Raw genomic sequence first — 21,091 nt, 5'->3', positions numbered from 1 at the left:
CTTGTACAAGAGATTGCTGGTCCTTTGAGAACCAAATGGTGTTTCCATGCAGGCTGTGAAGGGCAGACAGAAAACGAAAGAAGATGCATGTGCCACTGCCAGGAACCTGCACGTGTAGCTCTAAGCTCCCGAGCAGTTTGCTTGGTTCTGCTGGCTGGGCATCGGAAGGGTGTCCTGGGCTGTCCCGGCTGTGGTGACGTGGGAGCACAGTGACCAGACACCCCTGGGGAGGATTTTGGGTGTTCGCAGCCTCTCTGCCTTGGGAGAGCCTGAATCTGCTGACCCTGCACGTCGTGACCAGGGTCCAGACCAGGCTGTTGTCAGTGCAAGCAGGGACTGGAAAAGCAATTTGGAGAGCAGCAGGGGAGACAGGCGGGAGGAAAATTTGGGGGATTGGACTAGATGATCTTTCAAGGTCCCTTCCAATCTCTAACATTCTGTGATTCGGTGAAGGGGAGCAAGGAGAGGAGGGGACACGACTGCACACGGGATCCCTATGTGAAAGGTTCGCTCCTGGGAAACGCAGGGGTGTTTCTGTGCACCAGGCTGTGGGTTAATGCAAATCCCAGGATGCTCTGTGCTGAGAAGCAGCTTTCTCTGGGCTGAGGCTGATTTCTGAAATTATGTCAAAGATGCGTAAGGACTGTGGGATTGTGTCCTTCTTTGTGCAGCCCTAAAACTGAATGAGTACAAGCAAATGAATGGATTGATGGGATGAGGGTTGCTCTAACAGTTTCTTCTCAGTCCTGCCTCTTCTGAGGCACCTTTTCATCCTGTTGGAAGCAAACTTCTTCCTCCTCTGTTTGGATGTGAATTATCTTTCTTGCCAGACATTACTTGAATCTTGCATCTAAGTGCCATAAACCAAAGCGATGCTCCAGGTGCACGGCTGAACCCTTCTGACAGCCTCGGCTGGAGGGTGACATGCTGACCAGCACACACACACACACACACACACATTTAGATCCTCCCCCTTGCATTACACTGGGGAGTCGTGACTGTCCCTGTGGGTGTTTTTGCTGTTTTGGGTAGGGAGTGGCATTGGAAGAGAGGTGGCCTCGTGGCGTTGCCCTGCCCAGTGCATACAGGTCGATCACCTTCATTGATGCCTTTGGTTAAAGGACCTGGATTTACCTCTGCTTGCCGAGACAGGATTCATAGTAGTAGAAGGGCTAAAGCAAGGGAATGTAACACAGAGAAGTTACATGCAGAAGTAAGCTTTGGGGAATGTACTGAGTGAGTAGAGATAAATGTGTGCCGGTATGTTGGTATGTTTATGCGTCTAGTTGTCTCGACCACAATCTTGGAAGAAAGCAGTTAAAGGCATTATAAGCTTGTCAGTCAAAGCTGCTGAATATTAAGTCATGTCTTGGCATTCCTTTGGTGCCTCTGCAATAACAGGTGCTTCGTTTTGCCAGGACCTAGAAGTCCCTGCAGAGTCTGCTACCTCGTGACAGCTGAGGGCAGGGGGCACAGGTAGGTCTGTGCTTGCTCTGCCTGCATCCTGACTGCATTTTGGGAGAGGTGAAACATGCACATCTCCTTTTATATCTTCTGGAATAAGGCTACAGAGGGGCAGGGAAGGAGGATGTCCTTGTGCTCCCCAGCAGTTCCCACCCTGTCCTCCACGGTATACCCTGCTGGTGGGCGAGGATGGAAGGTTTTGCTGGAGAGTGTGCCAATTTTTTGCAGCCTGCATATTTCAGTGCAGCCAGCCTGATTCCTTGGCAAAGATGTCCTTGCTCCAGGCATCTCCTACTGCTGCTAATCCCAGCTCAGGTCCACCAGGCTGGGCAATGCAGGATGAGCTGGTATAGCTAGCTCCTGTGGTTGTTGGCGTTTTGAATACGGAGAGCTAGATTCTTCCCATCTTACTTCAGGTATTGTACTGAGGTAGCTGGGAGCCCGGTTACCTGAGTCAAGACAGAGACGAGCACCTCTGGAGACTGGCTCAGGTCTGGCGGTGGATGCATTAGCCTCGGAGGGGTGGGTCTTTCCCTGCTGACTTGGAGTAGGGAGCTCTGCGAGAGCTGCTGCCTTACTCTGGGTTTAAAAAAATATATAATCAGTTGATAACAACCTGAGTTTATTGTCCTGGTTTCGGCTAGGATAGAGTTAATTTTCTTCCTAGTAGCTGGTAGGGTGCTGTGTTTGGGATTTAGGATGAGAATAATGTGCATCCCACACTGATGTTTCAGTTGTTGCAGAGCAGTGCTCACACTCAGCCGAGGACTTTTCAGCTGCTCACACTGCCCTGCCAGCGGGCAGGCCGGGGGTGCAGCAGGAGCTGGGAGGGGACAGACCCAGGACAGCTGACCCCAACTGGCCAAAGGGATGTCCCACACCACAGGACGTCATGCTGAACAATTACTACAGGGTGGCTAGGGGGACCGGCTGCTTGGGGCTAGGCTGGGCATTGGTCAGCGGGTGGTGAGCAATTGCATTGTGCATCACTTGTTTCGTACACGTTAGTAGTAGTAGCACTATTAGCATTATTATTATTATTTTCCTTTCTTTTCTGTCCTAATAAACTGTCTTTATCTCAACCTACAAGCTTTCTCTTTTTTTCCCCCTGGTTCTCTCCCCCATCCCACTGAGGGTGGGTAGGGAAGGTGAGCAAAGGGCTGTGCGGTGCTGAGCTGCCGGCTGGGTTAAACCTGCCTCAAACAGAGCGTGGTGCTGTGATGCTAGCAGCTCTGACGGCCCACGGGGTGGAAACCCCAGGTACCGCTGTCCTGTGTTCACAGAGCCTCTGCCAGCCCTCACTCAGCTCTGAAAGCCCCTGCTTCTGCTCAGCCCTTTTGGCCGCTGTGCAGTTCCAAAGCACCAGCAGCAAAAGCACCGGGGAAGTCAGAAATCTGGTGAAATGAATGAAGAAAAGCAACATCAAGCTTTTAAAGCCAGCTGGTAGATTTTGAAGATACCTATAGTGGAAGTAAGGGCAGGCTTTGAAAGGACGTTATAGCTCTGTGTTACAGTCTTTCTGGCCAAGAAATGTAATTGCCAGGCAGTAAGATGATTTCTTACAGATAGGTTTTGGTAGAAACATTTCATGGGGAAGATGAAGGAGGAGGAATTAAATTTATGAAATGAATTCCATTGTAATGTATCTGTTAGTGATAAAACCCTCAGCTGAGCAACTAAGGAAGATGTTTTCTCTTTTTAGAGTAACAAGAAGCAGGACATGATCTAGGGTGCTCTGCGGGAATTTGTGCATCGGCAGGTACGCTGTTCCCGAGTAGAAAAGGTGTTTTTGATAAAGCAATAGATGTTTTTAGAAGAATTGTCTTTTTGTGAAAATATTTAAAAAAAAATACTGGTTGTGTTCTTGTGGAGTCCTTGTCTGAAACCCTGGACACTGCCACAAAAGGAAACTGGTGCCTTGTCTATTTGGAAGTGAGCTGACCCTTCTCCTTCCCGCTGCTTGGGGTTAGGTTTGCAGAGCGGTCTGTTGGCCTTCTGCAGGCCCGAAGGCTTCCCCTTAACTGGCTTTCTTGGTGCACTCCTCGGGCTGCTGCTGAGCTTACAGATGGAAGAAGGCAGCTTGGGTATCTAATCCATCCCCATGTCACAGTCAGCTTCTCCTCGCAGTTGATTTGTTAGTACTGTCCTCGGATAAAATCTAATCAAGCCCTGTGCGGTCAGAGAGACTCCATCAGCTCTCAGAAGCTCTCTAGCAGGGAGGGCTGTTTAGAGGTACCTTGTCAGAAGGAATAATAATAATTTCCATTCAAGTGTTTCAAACTGTGATTTATATTCATAGGTGATTTTCTTACTGCCTCGCAATACTGCTTTTTAAGGAAAATAGCGTTAAAATCTATATCTTGTAAATGGGCAGGCAGCGTTTGGTCTGGGGCAACAGAAATCCACAGCAAGTTTGGGAGATGGGCCACACGCTTGGACCACTGTGCCCAGGGAATGACCTGAATGTTGCTGTCCTTTCATAAATACCAGTGGTGAGGACAGTCTGTTCTGCTCTCAGAATCAGGACTCTGCTATTAAAACAAAAAGGAATATATCCTGGTGTCTTAATTAAAAAAATAAATAAAAATAAAAATCCATCAGATTTTTTGTTTTCTGACAAAGAAAAGTGTGTCTCTGCTAATGAAAAATATTCAAATTCCAGGTGTCCTGTGTAATAAATAATAACATGAGCATGAACTTGGCTTGCCACAATCAGCACCAAATCATCAATATAGCTTTTTTTGTGCAGCTCATTTTGAACTTTACCTATCTCCTTGAGCTATGCAGATATAAATAAATAATTCCACTTGATAAAGGTCTGGGAATGCTATACTTTAAAAGATAAGAAAGCTTTGAGGGGAAATTGTTTTTAAATCCATAGATTTGTATGCTGTTCACTGCTCATACTGAGCAAAAATTCATTCAGCTGGCAGTTAACCAACCCAATTTTATTCTTATTCTGTGTTCAACCTATCCTTCTCCTGGGGACATCTAACCTCATATGTAATTACATCTCGTAGAGTGAGAAGGAGGTCTAAATAACCTTCTGAACAACTAAATAAATGCACAGATCCCTAGGACAGGTTATCGGTTGGATGCAGGTGGTAGATCATTGGTAACAGTAGGCCTGAGCCGTGAAGAATTTCAAAATTTGAGTCATTTTCCTTCCTATGTTGGACCAAAGATCTAGAATTGGAAGTGTTTTCAGAAAACCAAAATAAAACACTCTGGCTTTTCAGATTATTTTTGTTCCTTCGTTGGCTTGGAAGTAACAGCGATGAATTTAACAGTGACGGTGGCTTTCTTTCTCTCGAGGTCTGTCCAAGTCACTTGGTCTCATTGAAGGCTATGGTGGACGTGGCAAAGGTGGGCTTCCAGCCACCCTGTCCCCTGAGGAGGAGGAGAAAGCTAAGGGACCCCATGAGAAATACGGCTACAACTCCTACCTCAGTGAGAAAATTTCACTGGATCGTTCCATACCAGATTATCGTCCAACCAAGTAAGTACCAGTTGCTTCATGAAGGAGGTGTCGCTCGAGAGCCAGGAGTGGTGGTTGCTTTCATGTTCCTGGCCGAGACTGTTTGCTCTTCCCTGCTTGCTGTTCGCTGGGCAATGCTCAGTAATGAGCAGCCAATGCAGTTTGGCTGAAATCGGGATCATTCATAAAGACAATTTATCAGGGAAAAAAAACTGACTGGTTTCTTCCCACTCTTCTCTCTCTCACTCTTTTTATTTCCCTGAAGCAATATATTATTTTGGGTGGTAGTAATGCGGTCAGAAGCTCACATCTGCTCTCGTCAGCAAAGAGCTGTTCACCAAGCTATTGGCCTGTGGTGTTTATTACGCTGTAAACGCGTGCTAGGACTCACCCTCCCTCCTCCCGTCAGCTCCTTCATGTCCCTGCAAGGCCTCCGGGGCTCTCCGGCTGCCTCCGCGCTCCTCCAAGCGCAGTCCTCCCGCGATGCTGCTGGGGGATCTCCTGCTGGGCTTCAGTTGTACCCGAAGGGATGCTACGAGGCAGGGGGCTGGAGCACTGTAACCCTCTGGCACTGCTGTGGCAGGAGGACGGCATGGGAAAAGGCTTAAAATACTGAGCAGAAAGAGTAACAGGTATCTCCTGGCAGTGATGCCACTGCACAGATGCCTGTGAAGGGATCCCAGTGGATTCAGTGGCAATATGCTCTCTATACTATTTCACCGGAATGACCTTTTAAGGTGGTGGTGATGATGATGATTACCTACTAAGCACCATCTCACTTTAAATGAGATGCCAAATCATTGTTAAGAGTGCGAGAGAAGACGTACTGTAAGTTTATCTTCATGAAAGTTAATTTTAGCTACGGCTAGTAAAGTGCTCCTCAAAATAGGAAAGTGTCAGTTTGTTAAGGCTGGAGTGATAGCTCTGATTAAAAAAATAAATAAAATAAAAATAAAATGGCTGAGAGAGATTTAGATTCTGAAAAATAGATGTCTTATGCCTGTGTCATTAGGGTGGTGACAAAGCTATTGCTTGGCATCTGCAAACCACTGAAAATCATGCGGCAAGGGGATGCAGCTACATGTCTCCAGCATCCTGGCAAATTGTTAACGATGTGAGAGCATGGAGAGCTTTTGTTCCTTCACTTCTCTGCATGCTGCATGAATTTCAAGCAGCCACTTAGAGTTTCCAAGGCTGTCAGCCACTGACAACAGAAATATTTGGATGAGTTTTCAAAGGAGTGGAGGCCCAGCCTCCAATTCTGCTGGTACAGTTTGTCTGGACAAAATGAATTGCAGGTAGAAATTGCAACTTTGGCTGTATGATATGCAAATCCCACTACAATGACAAATCCTTGAAGTGAGACCTTCTCTAACAGTTACCTGAGTCTGAGCTTCTTATTTTCATTTCTCATCCAGAACTCTGACTTCTAGCAGAGCCAGCATTACTTTGTGAGAATTAATTTGAGCATTAATGTTTTTTCAGATCTTCCAGGGAAGAAAAGGATTAATTCTGACATTTTTAGATTTGCATTGTATTTTCCTCAGTACCACTATCAGTCATTTCGTAGGAGGGTGGTGGAGAGGACAGAGCAGACACAACAATTTATTAAATATGCATCATTTTGGAGCTAGACTAATATTTTGGAGGAGAGAATATGTGGGTACTGCAGTTGCATAACTTAGTGTATTTTATCTATGTAGGATCTTCAGGATGGTGTTTTGGTTGTTGCCGCTTTTCTATTTTAAGAGTTCAGTTGTCTTGGTGTTGTAAGAGAGCAGTTGGTCTGGTTGTGAAATAGGTTCTGATTTTGCTGGAAGATTTGAAAAGTTTCAGCTTTTTTCTGCTTCTGACTTCAAGATCCATTCGCTATTTTGTGCATGCAATTTTATGGCTGATTTTATGAAGGGTTTAATGCAAACCATTTAAGTCAAGTATCCTGGTCTCTGATTAAAATAGATTCAAGTCAAAGGAAATTAGCCTAAATGGTTTTGAAATTGCAGCATTAGTGGGAAAAACTGTTGAAAACCCTCCAGCTGATAAGCATTACAAAGCATGTATTAGTTTTAAATATAATAGTGAGGCTTGTTTGGTTCCACTAAAGGCTGTTTGATGTCCGGAATGCTGATGGTCGCAGGCTGTTCCTAGCAGTGGCTGTCACTCTTGTGAGTCTGTCCTTTTAATTTTCTCTTTTTTAAAACAAAAAGATGAATGAGATCAAGTGTCACTCTCCTGAGTGCTGAGCTGTGCTGGGTCAGACCTCGTGGTTCTTTTTCCTGCCTCCTGTTTGTGACTGTGGCTAAAGTGAAGGGAGGTTTAGGGGAAACATGACACATTTTATAATTTCACCACATTTAAATGCTCTGCACCTTGTGGTCAACATGGCTAAGGGGGGGGGGGGGGGTCAGAGACACAGGTGTCCCTGCTCAGGGTGGTCAGCAAGCAGACATTGGCAATGAAGAGGTATCACGAGTCTCAACTAAGGGCCTTTCGAGTCCCTCCCAGAAGCAGTGGAAAGGACAGAGGCCACTGGCCCTGGAGGAGACCCTCCAGGAGGTGCTGGGTACGGGAGGGTGCTTCAGAGAAGGTAGGGTTCTTCCCTTCGTGATGTCTCTTTTTAGTTGATTGGCAAATTGTGGCTGCAAAATGCAGTTTATTTTAGAGAGTTTCTTTTACTTAAAAGCTGAGGCTGCTCATCTGGGCTGGAAGGTAAGAAATCTCCTCTGCTCTTCCCCCCTTGAGCAGTATTGGGCTTTACATTGGATGGCTTCCTGAAAAGGTGTTGCTGATTATATGGATGTATGAAAAATATGTGTGGTGCTGATACCGCGAGGCAGTTGTGCCTGTAAGACCTTGAGCTGGTTGATGTTGTTTCTGATCCTGGCCTTCTCCTGACTAGGAAGGGTTGTGTTGAGTGTGCAATGCAATGTGCTTTTGGAGTGAGTCAGGGAAGTATTCTGCTTTCCCCCTCAAAGCTGCTTCTTTGGCTAAAGTAAGTCAGAACTAGTATTTTGGGGCAAGGGGCCCTAAGTTTGAGTCAGTGAGGGTACAAGATGGGCATAAGCAACGTGTTTCTAGCCAGCTTGATTAGGTTTTTGGACTTTAAGATGAGTCTTATGCGTGTTCCAAAAGTACCTAAGGTGCTGCCAGAGGACTACAGAGCTTTTACAGAAATCTTCCAAAAATGGGTTGGAGATGTTTTGTTCGTGTTTTCCTGCAAAAACTGGGAAGGACGGGGCTGATCTGTGAGATTTCTGGTTGATCAATTCACAGTGTTTTCTGCTTGCCTGTGAAGGTTTTGGGATGTGTGTGTGTGTGTTAAGATGATGAGTCATTTTCTTTATTGGACGTGAAGCATATTTACATGGGATCCTATGGGCTGCTAACACTCCCCACTTTGATTCCAGATTTTATGCACCTCTATTTTTATTCTGTGTTGTATGATTTAATGGGAGCCCCTCTTATATGTAGCAGGAGAACAAAAATTGCTGCGTTACATCAGCCTGGCTGTCCATCTTATCCAGTATCTAATCTCTGATAGTGGAATTACCAGATGCTTCAGGTTGAAGAAATCATATTAAGGAGAACTATGAAATAATCTGCCCATCTGGTGCGTTCTTCTCTATTCTCTCTTCTCTATCCTATCTAAAATAAATGTGGAGTTCTCATTAACGCTTTAAAAGTCTGCTCCTCTCTGAAATCCTGCTAAGCTCTGATTCAGTGGTGTTTTATGGCATTATGGGATTAAGGAGTAGATTTAAGAAAAATAATACCCACAATTGCGAGGACTATTGAATCATTGGGTGAAGATGACATATTCCTGCTGCCGCAAATCTCTGAGCAGCTGTTCTCATGCAAGCGAGCTTCAAGTCAACACAAGGTATTAAAGTAAGGAGGAAAAACTGTGCAAGTGATGGGTAATTTCTTCAAGTTTAGTGTTCAGCAGTTTTGAGGGCTTCCTAGCTAGGAGCCCCTACCCCTTCCCACTGCCTGCCTTTAGTTCCTGTATGTGGCTCAGGCAGAGCATGGGAAAACATGGGGAGGTTAGGGGGTGGTGGTGCGTAGGGAGCATGACCTGCTTTTGTTTTCTTCACAGCATGCAACTGGTAAAAGGTTTGCGTTTATTAGCTGGTCCACGTGGCCTTAGAGCAGTGTCCTGGGCAGAGCTCAACCATCACTGAAGCAGTTGCTGAAGATTAAACAGTTACATATCACTGACTTGATTTTAATTTTTCCCAGTGGCGTGTCTGAGGGTTGAGTCAGAGCCATTACGCTCAAGTGTCTCAAGTGGCTGAATCACCCTTTTATTTCTGTAGCTGCCTTCCTTGGGAGCCTGGGAGCAATTGGGCTTTTTAGCACCATCTGGCTTCAACTGGTTTTATTGCCAGAGACTTCTGCATAGCTCCTGGTTGAGGCTCTTTCTTTGAGTGGGGCACGGTGGGAAAGACAGAGTTATAAAGGAGACTTTGGGCTGTTCTCTCACAACTTAAAGGAACTAAACCTGTTCTTGACTTTATTTTTATTTAGCGATTGAACAGGTTCTGGGGTGGAGAAACTGCTGTAGCAGGAGGCATTGCAGCCTTTGAAGTCTCTCTGCACCTACAGAGAGCTCCTTGACCTCTGCCATGGGGGTTCTTTGGGTCTCAGCTTCCACTTAGGTTACAGGGGTGTTGAAAAACCAAACATTTTTATTATTTTTTTTTTTTATTAATTCTCAAAATTGCATACAGCTTTGGAAAGTTGTGAATGCAGATATGACTTGGTTACATCAGAACTGTCCAGGAGCATGGGCCTTGGAGACCACTAATTCAGTCCCTTGCCTGTGAGATCTGCCTTTGCATCTGAGATGTTCTGATCCTGGTCTGGATGCTGGCTGTCTCTGCCTCCCACAAAGATGCTGAGGTCGGCAGTGGTTTGTGCCATGAGGCTCAGCCAGGGCCAGGAAGATCTGGAGGTTTTGTGTCCTACAGTATTTATTTATTTTCTTGTGCAGAAAAGCAGATCTCTGCCACTGTGGGAATAACTAAAATGACCTGGTTTTGCAGATGCCTTGATCTCGATTTTCTCTTTGTGCTAAGATACTGGAATGTGATACTTTCTCAGCGTATCTCATGATTTGTGCAGGAGACTGCCCTGTACTTCATGCATCTAGCATCGTGTGCATCATCTCATTTCCTTCTCAAACTGGAAGGCATATGAGCTCCCTCAAGGTTTGCTTGAAACAAAGTGTTTATTGCCTCTCTTTTCCCTCTCAAACAAGCCTATTTTTCTTGTTAAGTGTGGCTGAGATCTGCAAATATTATTGTAGCAAGTGAGAGAGCTCCTTATTGGTGGTTTCCTCGAGTTTCTTTAGTAGCTGAAACATTTCTGGAGTCACACTTTTGTGATATTATGCAAGTTGCTTAGTCATGTCCTGCCCTAGGGTGTTTAGCCAGGCTTGATGAAATGAGTCTGAGGAGAAGGACAGTGCTTAAAAGACAAAAACAGTTTGAATTAATACTGGTGATGTTTGCTGGGAAATAGTAGTCCTTGCTGTTTATTGCAGACCAAGGAGATCAAAAGAGCTCTTTCTCTTGTGTGCACGATACGTTATTTTAGCTCTTGCAAAGGGTTTCTTTTTTCTTTTTCTTTTCTCGTAATCCTGTCTACAAACAATAGCAAGAAAGAGGCAGGATGTATTAGTTTTCTTCTTAGAGTAAGTGAAGGAAAAGCTAGCAAGGAACCAAGGGCCATGTAAGAAGGAGAAAAGCCATGACGGTGTTTCAGATGAGAAGTCCTGCTTGAATAGTAAGTACATGGGAGTGTCTTAAAATATACTTCCATCTCCAGGAAAAAAAAAAAAAAGCAAAACCAAAAACAGAACTAGGGGCGTATCTTCTCTCTTACTCTCAGCACTGGCACAGGCTGCCCAGAGAAGCTGTGGATGCCCCATCCCTGGAGGTGTTCAAGTCCAGGCTGGACGAGGCCCTGGGCAACCTGATCTGGTAGGAGGTGTCCCTGCCCATGGCAGGGGTTGGAACCGGGTGAGCTGTGAGGTCCCTTCCAGCCCGAGCCATTCTGATACTGGATACTTGTAGTCTGAACCAGCACTGTGTGCAAAACTCTTGCCCTTGGCATTTTGTGGCTTCAGCATGGACAAAGCAACACATTCCAATGCTTGGTAAGATGCCACCTGAACATCTTCCGGGAGAGAAAGTAAAGAAACCGAGCAGCAGGCGTCAGCATCAAGGCTCTGGCATAAAGGAAACATTCCTCAGAACAGGGTTCAGCTTTGCTGTTCAGAGACTGGTTGCTGGATATTTTCTATCCAAGCACACTGTCCTGCCAGGTCTGTCCCATCTCTGAATGCTTTTAGGGCTCTGTGTTGCTTTACACATCTTTAGCCTGCACGTGTTCCTTGTGCTCTCCGAAGGAACGCTTGAGGATGTGCCAGATCTGTCCCCTCTCTGATGTGAGGTTCACGGGCATAGAACGATACCTGCGAATGCAGCAAATCCAGCTTCAGAGCTGAAAGGATGTGGCTTTTCTTCCCCCGCTTCATCAGGTACGTGAGAGGTGAAGAGCAGGCGCCCGGTCTCCGTGCAGCCTGGCACCGCCTGCCCTGGCTGCATCTCCTGTGGGCCTCGGGACAGTTTGTGCCAGGGAAGAGCCCCACATCTGGCTGCTTTATCCCTGTGCTGCTTTTCCAGCACTGATACAAACCACTGCACTATTGAATACATACTGGTATTGATCTTTATTCTGTAGTGCATCCCAGTATGCGTGTATGCAGGGATTGGTATCGGACTTCCAATAGCTGTATTTCTTGAAAACTGGGCAAGAGAAGTCTCTGAACTCTTTTCTAGCTGTGCTTGGTGTTTGCTGGTTAATTTAACTTCCTACTGAAATGTTTGTTTTTACCTTTTGTTCTGGATGTATGTAGAGACACAAAACAGCTTTGGTTTTCTTCTGAAGTAAAGATCCTTGAAGCAGGGTTTGTCTGACAACTACATGTGCTCTGCGTGGAGTCAAAGTGTCAAAAGCCTTTGGGGCTTAGAAGTCCCAAGCATCTTTTTTAACTTTATTGGTAAGAAAGTGCTTCTGGGAAAGTAACTCTAGAGTTTGTTTAGTGGCTGTTATGGGATTCTGTTACTATCATCATTCTGCATCAGTGTAATCTAGAAACACTGTGACCCTGGATTTGTATACACAGTACCTAATTTTTTTACGCAATGGATTCCACTAATTGTCAAATTTCCCTTCCTGACTGCAAAATTATTTCCTGTTCTTCTGAGTTTGGAACATGATGCTTCAGGAAAGACTAATGTATGTGAAGTGTGCCATAAAACATTTACTAGTGTAAACATAAGTATTAAGCACACGCTTAGGAGGAGGATGGCATTAGTATAGTTTAACAACCAGCATTTGCCCTCTTCTGAACTCCTGCACTGAAAAATACCTGCGTTAGAAATACTTCTGACTAAATCATACTTATGAAAATAAATGAACCAAATTAAGATTTGGATATGCTTCTTCTAAATTGCCTTCCAAAGGAAACAAAGCTTGTGTGTTTGTGCTACCGACCTGTCTGTCTTGCAGAGGGCTTTTCTATTGCCTCAGGAGCTTCTGAATCAGTTGTATATGCACAGCCAGGGCAGGCAGAGGAATGAGTCAAGCACCGCTGTCTGCCAGCGTTGGTCCTGAAGCCGTTTGTTTAGTTCTCCAGCATCCGAGGCAGCGTAGTGTGCGGGCAGCTGGCTGGGAAGGGCGCGGGGATGGGTGGCAGAGCTGAGTGACACGGGGAGGTGGGTGAGTCTGTCATGCAGTCGATGGCATGTTTTGGAGGATGGTCAACCACAAAGCTTGAATCTGTTGAAATAATTTAAAAATTCATTACTTTTTGCTCCTCACTGTCCCTGAGTTGGGGCCATTCAATCAATCCTCCACTGAGGGTCTCCCAATGACTCTCTTTCTTCATTTATGTGAAATAGCTTGTGTGCACTGGGAGAGATGGGTAAGTGGATGTGACACTCATAATGGCTCTGGCTTTTATGTCCCTTAGACCTGTCTGAACCTAATAACTTTATTGCAAGAGCCTGTCACAAAAATAAATCCCATTCTGCACATCCTATTTTTACAACTTAGGAGATCGTTTCTTGTTAGAACTTGCTGAGTAAGTAATGTGCACTTAAAATGCCTGTATGTACCTAAATATATAAATTGTAGTGCTTATTTTTGATACCCCTAGCTGTAAAAAATATAAAGCACAACTTTTCTGAGAAATAGTTACTGGAAATAAGGTAGGAATTAAAAACAAAAAACCTTTCATGAAGAAATTCAATGAGTTTTAGAGGTTTAATGATCAGAAATACAATTTATGAGAATCCTGTGTTCTGAATCTATAAGCATAAAACCGTACCAGACGGCATTAGGTCTTTTAAAATTCTTGGGTAATAGAAAATGGTTTTCTGTTCCATGTACTTCATAGGGTAGATACAATTGATTTAATATTGATAATGTCTTTTGCAAGAAGACATGTGCAACTGAATCAGCAAAATAGGACCTAAAATAAGCAATCAATGAATGGAGCATGATTAGGAAGTGACATTATGAATAGCAGTCTGAACATTTGCTTTCTTTTAAGCTTGTTCATAATCTTTACAAAAGCCAAATGAAGATCAATTCATTTCCTGGTGAAGCTTTATTTTTGTGAATGGAACTTGAATGAAGCTTGTTTGAAGTCAATAGCTTTAGTTTGTGGAATTATTTGTCATCAGTTCAGAAGGATATGGAAGTCTTTGTTTTTCTACTGAGATTTAAAGACTGAACCTGGTACGGATATACGAGTAAAAGCTGTGAAGCAGTAAATTTGGCAGGATTAAGGAAACTTGAGCACGCTTGAACCTGCCTGGGTGTACACAATGTGTGTGCGGAGACAGCAGAAGATTGTAACATGATTTATAATGTATTGTGTTTTAGTCACGGTGCCTTGCAGCCCAAGCCTCAGTAAATCATTCAATCCAATCAGTGCACCATTGATATATAAGAATTTACCTCCCAGGTTTTCAGCTGCATCGATACAAAGTACATAGCGGTTTTCTGTGGCGAGGCAGAGTGTGTGCTGGGCTGGGAGACGGTCTGTGAATAGCTGCCGGCTACAGGCAAAAAAGAAAAGTCAAGTCTTGGATGTGTATTAATTAATGTGTTGAATTTGGCTGTGCAGGTGGGAGATGATTTTATGTGTTAGACTTTTACTGGCTCCCCATGAGACCTGAGACAAAAGTCAGCATTCATAAGGTGAGGAAGAGAGGGAAGAAGACTCCTGAATCTTCTGTTTGTGTGGCTTGTGGGTGTTTGCTCATCTTTAGCAAATATCAGATGTGGCCCCAAACCTCTGGTTATATATAGATAAATGACAAGTGTGTATTGGTAAGGTGTGGACCACGTATCACTGTATGTATTTCCATACACGTTTACTGCTTTTTTTGGTGTCTGCGCACAGCAAGTATATCATAGCCATTGCTGCCTGAAAACGTACCTAATAAGCCAGTCTGTATTTACGGCCTGAAGTTGCACTGTGCTTCTGTCTCCTCTGGGAGTTGTTGGTTGTGGCAGGGTGAGAAAGGAGCTGACTTCCAATGCGTTGGCCTTTAGATACTCCTGTTAGTATTTCAGTTGCAGCAGCAAACAAATCTATAGTCTTAAATCATGTTCTTTGGGTTTAAGTAATAGTAAAAGACTTTTCCAAAGTGTCTGTGCTAGATAGCTGTGAACCTGTTGTCATTTGGATGTCTGTAGATAACGGCAGGTATTGAATAGGCTTAGCAAAAAAAAGAAAAAAGGTCTGATACCTAAACTACGGGGTACACTTGAAATTCCTCACTATACCACCTCAAGCTCATAGTTAAAAATTACAGACAAGCTTTTTGATTCTTAACCCTGTAGCAGTTCAGGTTGTGTTTGGCTGTATTGGGTTGGATTCCTCTCTGAGCTGCCTAGTAGGTACGTGAATGGCGTTGTGTTTTGTACCCGCGTAAGCTGGATTACCTCTCTTCTGCATGCTCGGACTCTGCGCCTGTCAGTTTTGTCTCCCATTGTTGTCTCTCTTGTGTTTTCTTTGTGTGCGTGGTGTTGTTCCCCCCCCCCCCCCCCGCGAGGAGGCGAGTGCAGCAGGTAAGAGTATAAAATTCATCCAGGAGCAACTTTAACCACAGAACAGCAGTGGTGGTGTGTATCTTTATCTGTGGAATAGAGAGAAACGTCTGGCATGTTGGAGTGTGTGCTTGGCCACTTGTGTTTCTTGAAGCAGAAAACAATTATTTCGTGAAAAACAAGACTACAGACAATGTGGCCAGTCATTGCTTTTGAACTCCGTCCCTATAAAACCTCTCCAGTCTTCAAGAAGCTTCTCACCCTCTCCATGCGTAATGTCCCCTGCCACTAACAGGGGACAGCAACATTTTTTAGCCAGTTAGTTGAATTCAGTTAACTAGTAACCAAAAATGGAATACAAGTAGAAATGCAGACCTAAATCAACCTCATCCTTTATTTTACATCTCTTTGGTATTGCTTCTGACTTGCTTTTTTTCCCAAACCAAGTGGCCCGCGTCTGTTACCCAGCGGTAGGTGGCTGTGACCTCGGTGAGCAGTCTGCGCTGTGCGGGAGGGTTGTGGTGGTGCTGGCTCCAGCAGGCTCCTGCCGGGGCTGCAGAGCTCCCTCTGTTCAATTTTCACCATGCAGAAATTTGCCACGCAGGGCTGAGCAACACCCCTCTGCTGGACGCTGGTCCAATTTTGACAGGTTATGTAAACTTAGGAGGTGATTTCTGCACATAACGGAAGAGGTCGTTTTAAAACCTCTTAATCTTGCCAGTTCATAAACCAGTCATCAGAGTGGATCTGCTATTACCCAGAAAAGTTATCTCTAAAAACCAGCTATTTCTTTTAAATTCATCACTTTTATACTACCTGTTAGAGCAGTAGCATTGTTCCACCCGGTGTTCAAGGCAGCACAAGCGTTAGCCACTTTTCTTATTCACTGTCCTAAGTACATACAGCGGATGTCAAAATCTTGAGTTTCCATGAGATCTATTCTAGTAAGAAGCTCGGAAGGTAAGGCCATATAGGAAGGATTGAATATTAAATTTGGCGGGCAAGGCTTATGGCTGAGACAGTTCTATACCAATGTACCAAAGCAGAGCTGTGAAGCTGTTTGTGTAAGGCTGCTGGCTGCTTGCTGCCCCAAAGTCGCTGCCCTGAGAGATGCTGCCAGGGCAAGGGTTCGCTTCCCAGCATGTGAACCCCAAAAGTAGCAGCATCAGTTACACCTGACAGCAAGATACCCCTACCTTGGAGAGAGGGGTGGAGTAAATTGTCCTTTGGCAATGCCAGTGTCTCTTTGCTGACCTCAGAGGAAGCTTTGACTTCTGCCTTAGTCTGAACATCTCTTAATTAGCCACATCCACTGTTGTGTCTGCGTGATCGGCTACATGAGCAGCTGACGCCTCTAATAGAGGGTGTCAAAACATACACTGTTAATTTACAGTTTTACATTACTGCCTTTCATCTTGTGACCTCTGAGCACTTAGAAGCCTGTAATGCGGAGGGTTTGGTTGCCCCGTTGTAGCAGAGTCAGCGTTCCCATGCTGGCTGGCGCGGTGCTGCTCCTTCCTCAGTGGAGGTGCAGGGGCTGCTCAGCACGGTGCTGGTGAAGTTGAGAGCAGGCTTTGCTTTGGATCCGCGCCCCACAGGAGGTCAGGGTGCTTCTCGCCTTGATGACATGATGCCTGTCTTTGTAAAACGCTATAGACAGCAATCTTCAAAGCTTGTTCCTTCAGTCCGTGCCTATTTTGACAATAAACTCCAAACTCTGTTTGGAGTAGACCGTTTTCAAACAAACTGACAAAAAAAAAAAAAAAAAAACTCGAATTTTCTTCCTGTCTGTTGTGCATTGCCTGGGATTACAGATAGGTCAGCAGTCTGGCAGAGCCAGTGCTGTGGGACCTGTGGGTTTTGTTGCTGAGTCCCCCTGACCTCCTGTGGCCTTGGGGTTCACCATCTAATTTCTTCATTCCCTTGTTTAAAGAGGTGATATTAACTTTGAGTGGCACCGAGTACTGCTTAAATTATTGGTGTCTTAGTTAAGAGGAGAGCAGACTCCTTCTCCTGAAGACTCGACAGACCTCAGAATCCGCAGTTCTGTGGATTTCCGTGGTTTCCAGGGACGTCCAGGCTTGGTCCCAAGGGAGGTACATTTGCCTCTTTGCAATGTGGCCCCATGGGATGAAAGTACTGGTCAGTGTCTAGCCCTACCTTGTCATGCTGTATGTTGTCCTCGTGGGACTGATGAGGAGCAGGCAAAGAGCCCAGGGGCTCTATGCAGGAAGCAGAGACAGTGGATGTTATTACCTGAACTATTCTGAAAGGTGTATACCTGGTGATAGGCAGCAAAAGGCTGCCTGTAGGTCTGTAAACCATACTGTGTTAACCTGCTGCTGGGACCCTGCTACACCAAAAAAGTCCTGGTACCCTCTCTGGATAATGGGTCGAAATTTATAGCATGTCTTGTATGGGGATTGCTCTGACAGTGCAGCCTCGGGAACTAAAGGATCAGAGCTTCCTATGCACTGAGAGATGTATTGATGATTCTTTTAGTTGCAAGACAATGTTTGCTCCAGCTTGGCTTTACAAGAGCTTAGCAAAACAGCAATCTATGTGATAGTAATTTAGGGGAGAATTCCACTGAACGTGCAGAAATTCTAAACTGGTTTTCTTTTATGCACCTTTGCTTTAATGTTGCAATTCCATATATCATTGTAGGAGATGTATCTGAAAATATACGAGCTTATTAAGTTGAACTCTCTCTTGTGCTGAACCACATTTTGTAGAAAAACCTACAAATCGTGTAAAAGCTCTGCCAACATAGTTGAGTACTTTTGCAAGCCTAACTGTTTTTAAGGACTATAAGTAACAAGAATCATTTATTCTACTAATCAAAAAGAATATTTGCCTATTTAAATATTCAAACCCTCAAGCCTTATACAAGAATGAAATGTCAGCGAGGGATAAGCACGTTAGCTGGATTTATTTTGTGTGATGGCCAGCAAAGAAATGATTAACAACTAACTTCAAGAGCCAGATTTGAGAACTACTCGGTGCTCAGAATTAAAAAATAAGGGAGGAAGAAAATCTAGCCACTCTAGTATGTAGGAGAGGAAGAAAGCTGTGAAAAAGCTATCATTGAGATCTTTTATGAAGAAGTGTGGTCTCCATAATCAAAACCACTAAAATCTTTGCCTACTTCGTCTCTCTCCACAGGCAAGTTGGAACAGGGTTGTGCCCGTTTTGTGCAGCCTTGCAACTAGCATGGATTTTCATGCCTACTTCTTTCTGTCCAGTTCATGGCTATTTATTATAGCTGATCACATACAAGAGATGGAGAGGGTCTAGAAGGGACCCCCATTAGTAGCTACAGGGGTAACTTCATAGGATGCAGAAGCAACAGAGCCCTAAAGATGTGGGGCGTTCTGCAGGCACAGGTGTTTGCCCTCCTCCTTGGTTCCTGATGTTGGCGTCCCAAAAGGGCACGTAGAAGGGATGTGCTTTCTGGTCCTTTGTGCGGTGCAGGAGAATGGTGTGTTGAACAGACCTAAAGGGCATTTCTTCAGAGATGAGTAATGGTGTGGAGTCAAAGCTAATGATGACGTAGCCATTAGATAGGTACGCTGGTGATCAATCAGCCTGAACAGCTGTCAAGGCTAGCTCGGAGGGCTTCTGCTGCTGGGACCCTCTGCCTGTGGCAGCCACTGCAGCGAGTCCAGCACTGGCTTGTGGCCATCGATGCATCCCTTACACTGAGAGCAGAACAAAGCTCCGTGTGCTTCCAAAACTACCTTGTGTGATGCTGCCTAATGCTTTCCTGTGCCAGGCCTTAGTCAGACCAATTAAATTGTTCAAACGTTGCAGGAAAGCAGCCTGCTGTTACTGTGTTGACCTTTTCTCCAGTGTGTATTTTTCATACTTGACATCCATGCAGAGCAGAGCCTGCCTGTCCTGCCTGACAACACAGAGGCTGTGCGTGGCATCCTGTCCTCCTGCGCTGGAAGAGCAGGATGGGGAATGCTCCCCCTTTGGGCTGAGGGGAGGGCGCAAAGCTATGGGCAGCCCAGGGAGGGTTGAGCATCAACAGGGAGAAAATAGGAAAAGAGCCTTACTCTAACAGGATAGAAAGGTCATACAGCAGACTTTTAAGTTTCTGATCTGCTGGTAATTCATTTTTGGGCAGTTGCATGCATTATTCTGCATCACCTCTTCATGAGTCAAGTAGTGACCGTTCCTGCAGTGGTGGAAATGGGAAACTTAAAGCCAGCACCACAGGTAAGTCTCCAAGTAGGGTGTGCTATTCTTCTCTTAATGTCAACAGTCACGTTGCACTGATGTTGAAAATCAATAGGAACTGATGTTATCTGGTGCTGTCTTACAGGGTGGGACTCATGTCATGGGGATTTTCAGCCTGCTAGTGGCCTTTCCCACTACACGAAGTATATAGAAGTTTTATATATATAAAGTTTTGCTAGCTTGTCTTGCTTATTGAATGTGTGACACTGTAAAACTCTCCCATGCTTTGTGGGGCACTGAACAGAGATGCTTCCGTGCGTACAAGGATGCTGCGTGTGTAGAGGAGGCTGGCTGTCTTGGTGGTGGCAGCGGTGGCGTGGGGCAGGATGCGTGCCGTGGCACGAGGTGAACGGATGCAGCGTGACTGCCCGAACTCTTCCCATGCCTGCCAGCTGTTCCTGGTAGGGTGAGCTCTGCCCTGCCTGCAACACGGGCTCAGGAACTTCACCCTCCCTCCGCAGTTTGCAGCGGTGGCACCTGAGCCTGGCCCGCAGTGGCTGGATTCCCTTTGCTGCCTTTCTGCCCCGCGTGTTTTGTCTTGAAGACTTGCCTTCCTGATGGTCTGCGCTGGGACACGCTGCCCAGGGGGTTCCTACCAGAGCATCGTGTGCCTGTTGGGCAGGCTTGCAGGTTTGTGTTGGATCAGGAACATCAACTGCAGCTTATTTGGGTGGTCTTGAAATCAAGGGCAGGCAAGTGGGGGGGCTGGGACCCCACACGGGTATCACTGCACTGCCTCTGGCTTTCCCTCAATTTTTGCTGCTGTTCAGGTACTGGTTAGCTGCGTGTTTAAAAAATAACAATGCAGCTTGGGGGAAGATGCAGCTGTGTCTTAGGAGGCTTTGATGTGGCTTCTGCTGTCTGGTTTGGGCACTGTGGTCTTGCCCAGGACCCCTTTGTGGTGCTTGTCTTGTGCTGCAGGGCATGTGTGAGTGCTTCCTTTTACGTGAAGGTTTTGTTTTTTGTTAGCATTTCTTAACGCCTTCTCTTTGACTTCACACCTGCATCCCATACAGCGAGGATCTACTGAGTTGAGTGTAGAGTTGGAAACGACCTTTGGAGAAGGGTTTGTGCTGATGGGACTGTTGCAGAGATCAGCTTTGGGGCATTTGCAGACCAAACGGACAATAGCCAGATCCGCAAGAAGAAGCTCTGCGAATGCTCCAAAATGTGCCTGGGGTATTGCTGAGGTAGCACCAGCCTGGAGGAAAACAGCTCCTGGCAAAACTATTGTGTCTGGTTCTGTACAACACAAAACTGTCTCTCAGAGCAGATGGTGAATGTTTTGCCCTCGTGTCTTAAGGCACAGGGGGTGTGAGGTTAGGTTTTTCTCTGCCTTCTTTAAAACTGTGGATTAAAAGCACCATCAGGGCTCTGCGTCTGCAGCAACAGATACTTTTCCTCCAGTGGTGGTTTTCCTAATATCTCTTTACCACCTGATATTCCCTCCAGCTCATCTGTGTCTGGATCTTGACAAAAACCGCTGCATTTTATTGCACCCCCATTGTGCAGTTGGAGAGATGGCTTCAGACAGCTCCAGGATGGATGATCTGTGGTGCTTTACAGGCATGAGGAGTGATTCATTAGAAATACATCATTAGGAAATTCAGGTAACTGATGGATCATTTTCAGACAGCCTGTTGAAGCCTACTTTTTGACTAGATCCAGGTATTACCCTTAAAACATTGGGTGTATTTGGGACCCAGGGCACATCCATCCAAAGCAGACTTTACAGATTTATGGAGTTCTGCTTTCTCGCTAGAAATGAGAACA

The 21,091-nt window shown here is 45.4% G+C and overlaps 1 protein-coding gene across 1 annotated transcript in view; it reads left to right on the top strand.

Annotated features, from left to right (window-relative positions):
- The window catches only part of GALNT17 (polypeptide N-acetylgalactosaminyltransferase 17), a 205,417-nt gene that overhangs the window by 51,883 nt on the left and 132,443 nt on the right, over positions 1-21,091 (top strand). The window contains exon 2 of the mRNA XM_035559105.1: positions 4,780-4,963. Coding sequence (XP_035414998.1) covers positions 4,780-4,963 — 184 coding nt within the window. The remainder of the gene's footprint in view (positions 1-4,779; positions 4,964-21,091) is intronic.

Source organism: Cygnus atratus, chromosome 20 (genome assembly GCF_013377495.2).
Source record: "Cygnus atratus isolate AKBS03 ecotype Queensland, Australia chromosome 20, CAtr_DNAZoo_HiC_assembly, whole genome shotgun sequence".
Lineage (NCBI taxonomy): Eukaryota > Metazoa > Chordata > Aves > Anseriformes > Anatidae > Cygnus > Cygnus atratus.
Note: the sequence above shows the minus strand (reverse complement) of the source record. Positions and strands in the feature narration are given on the sequence as shown.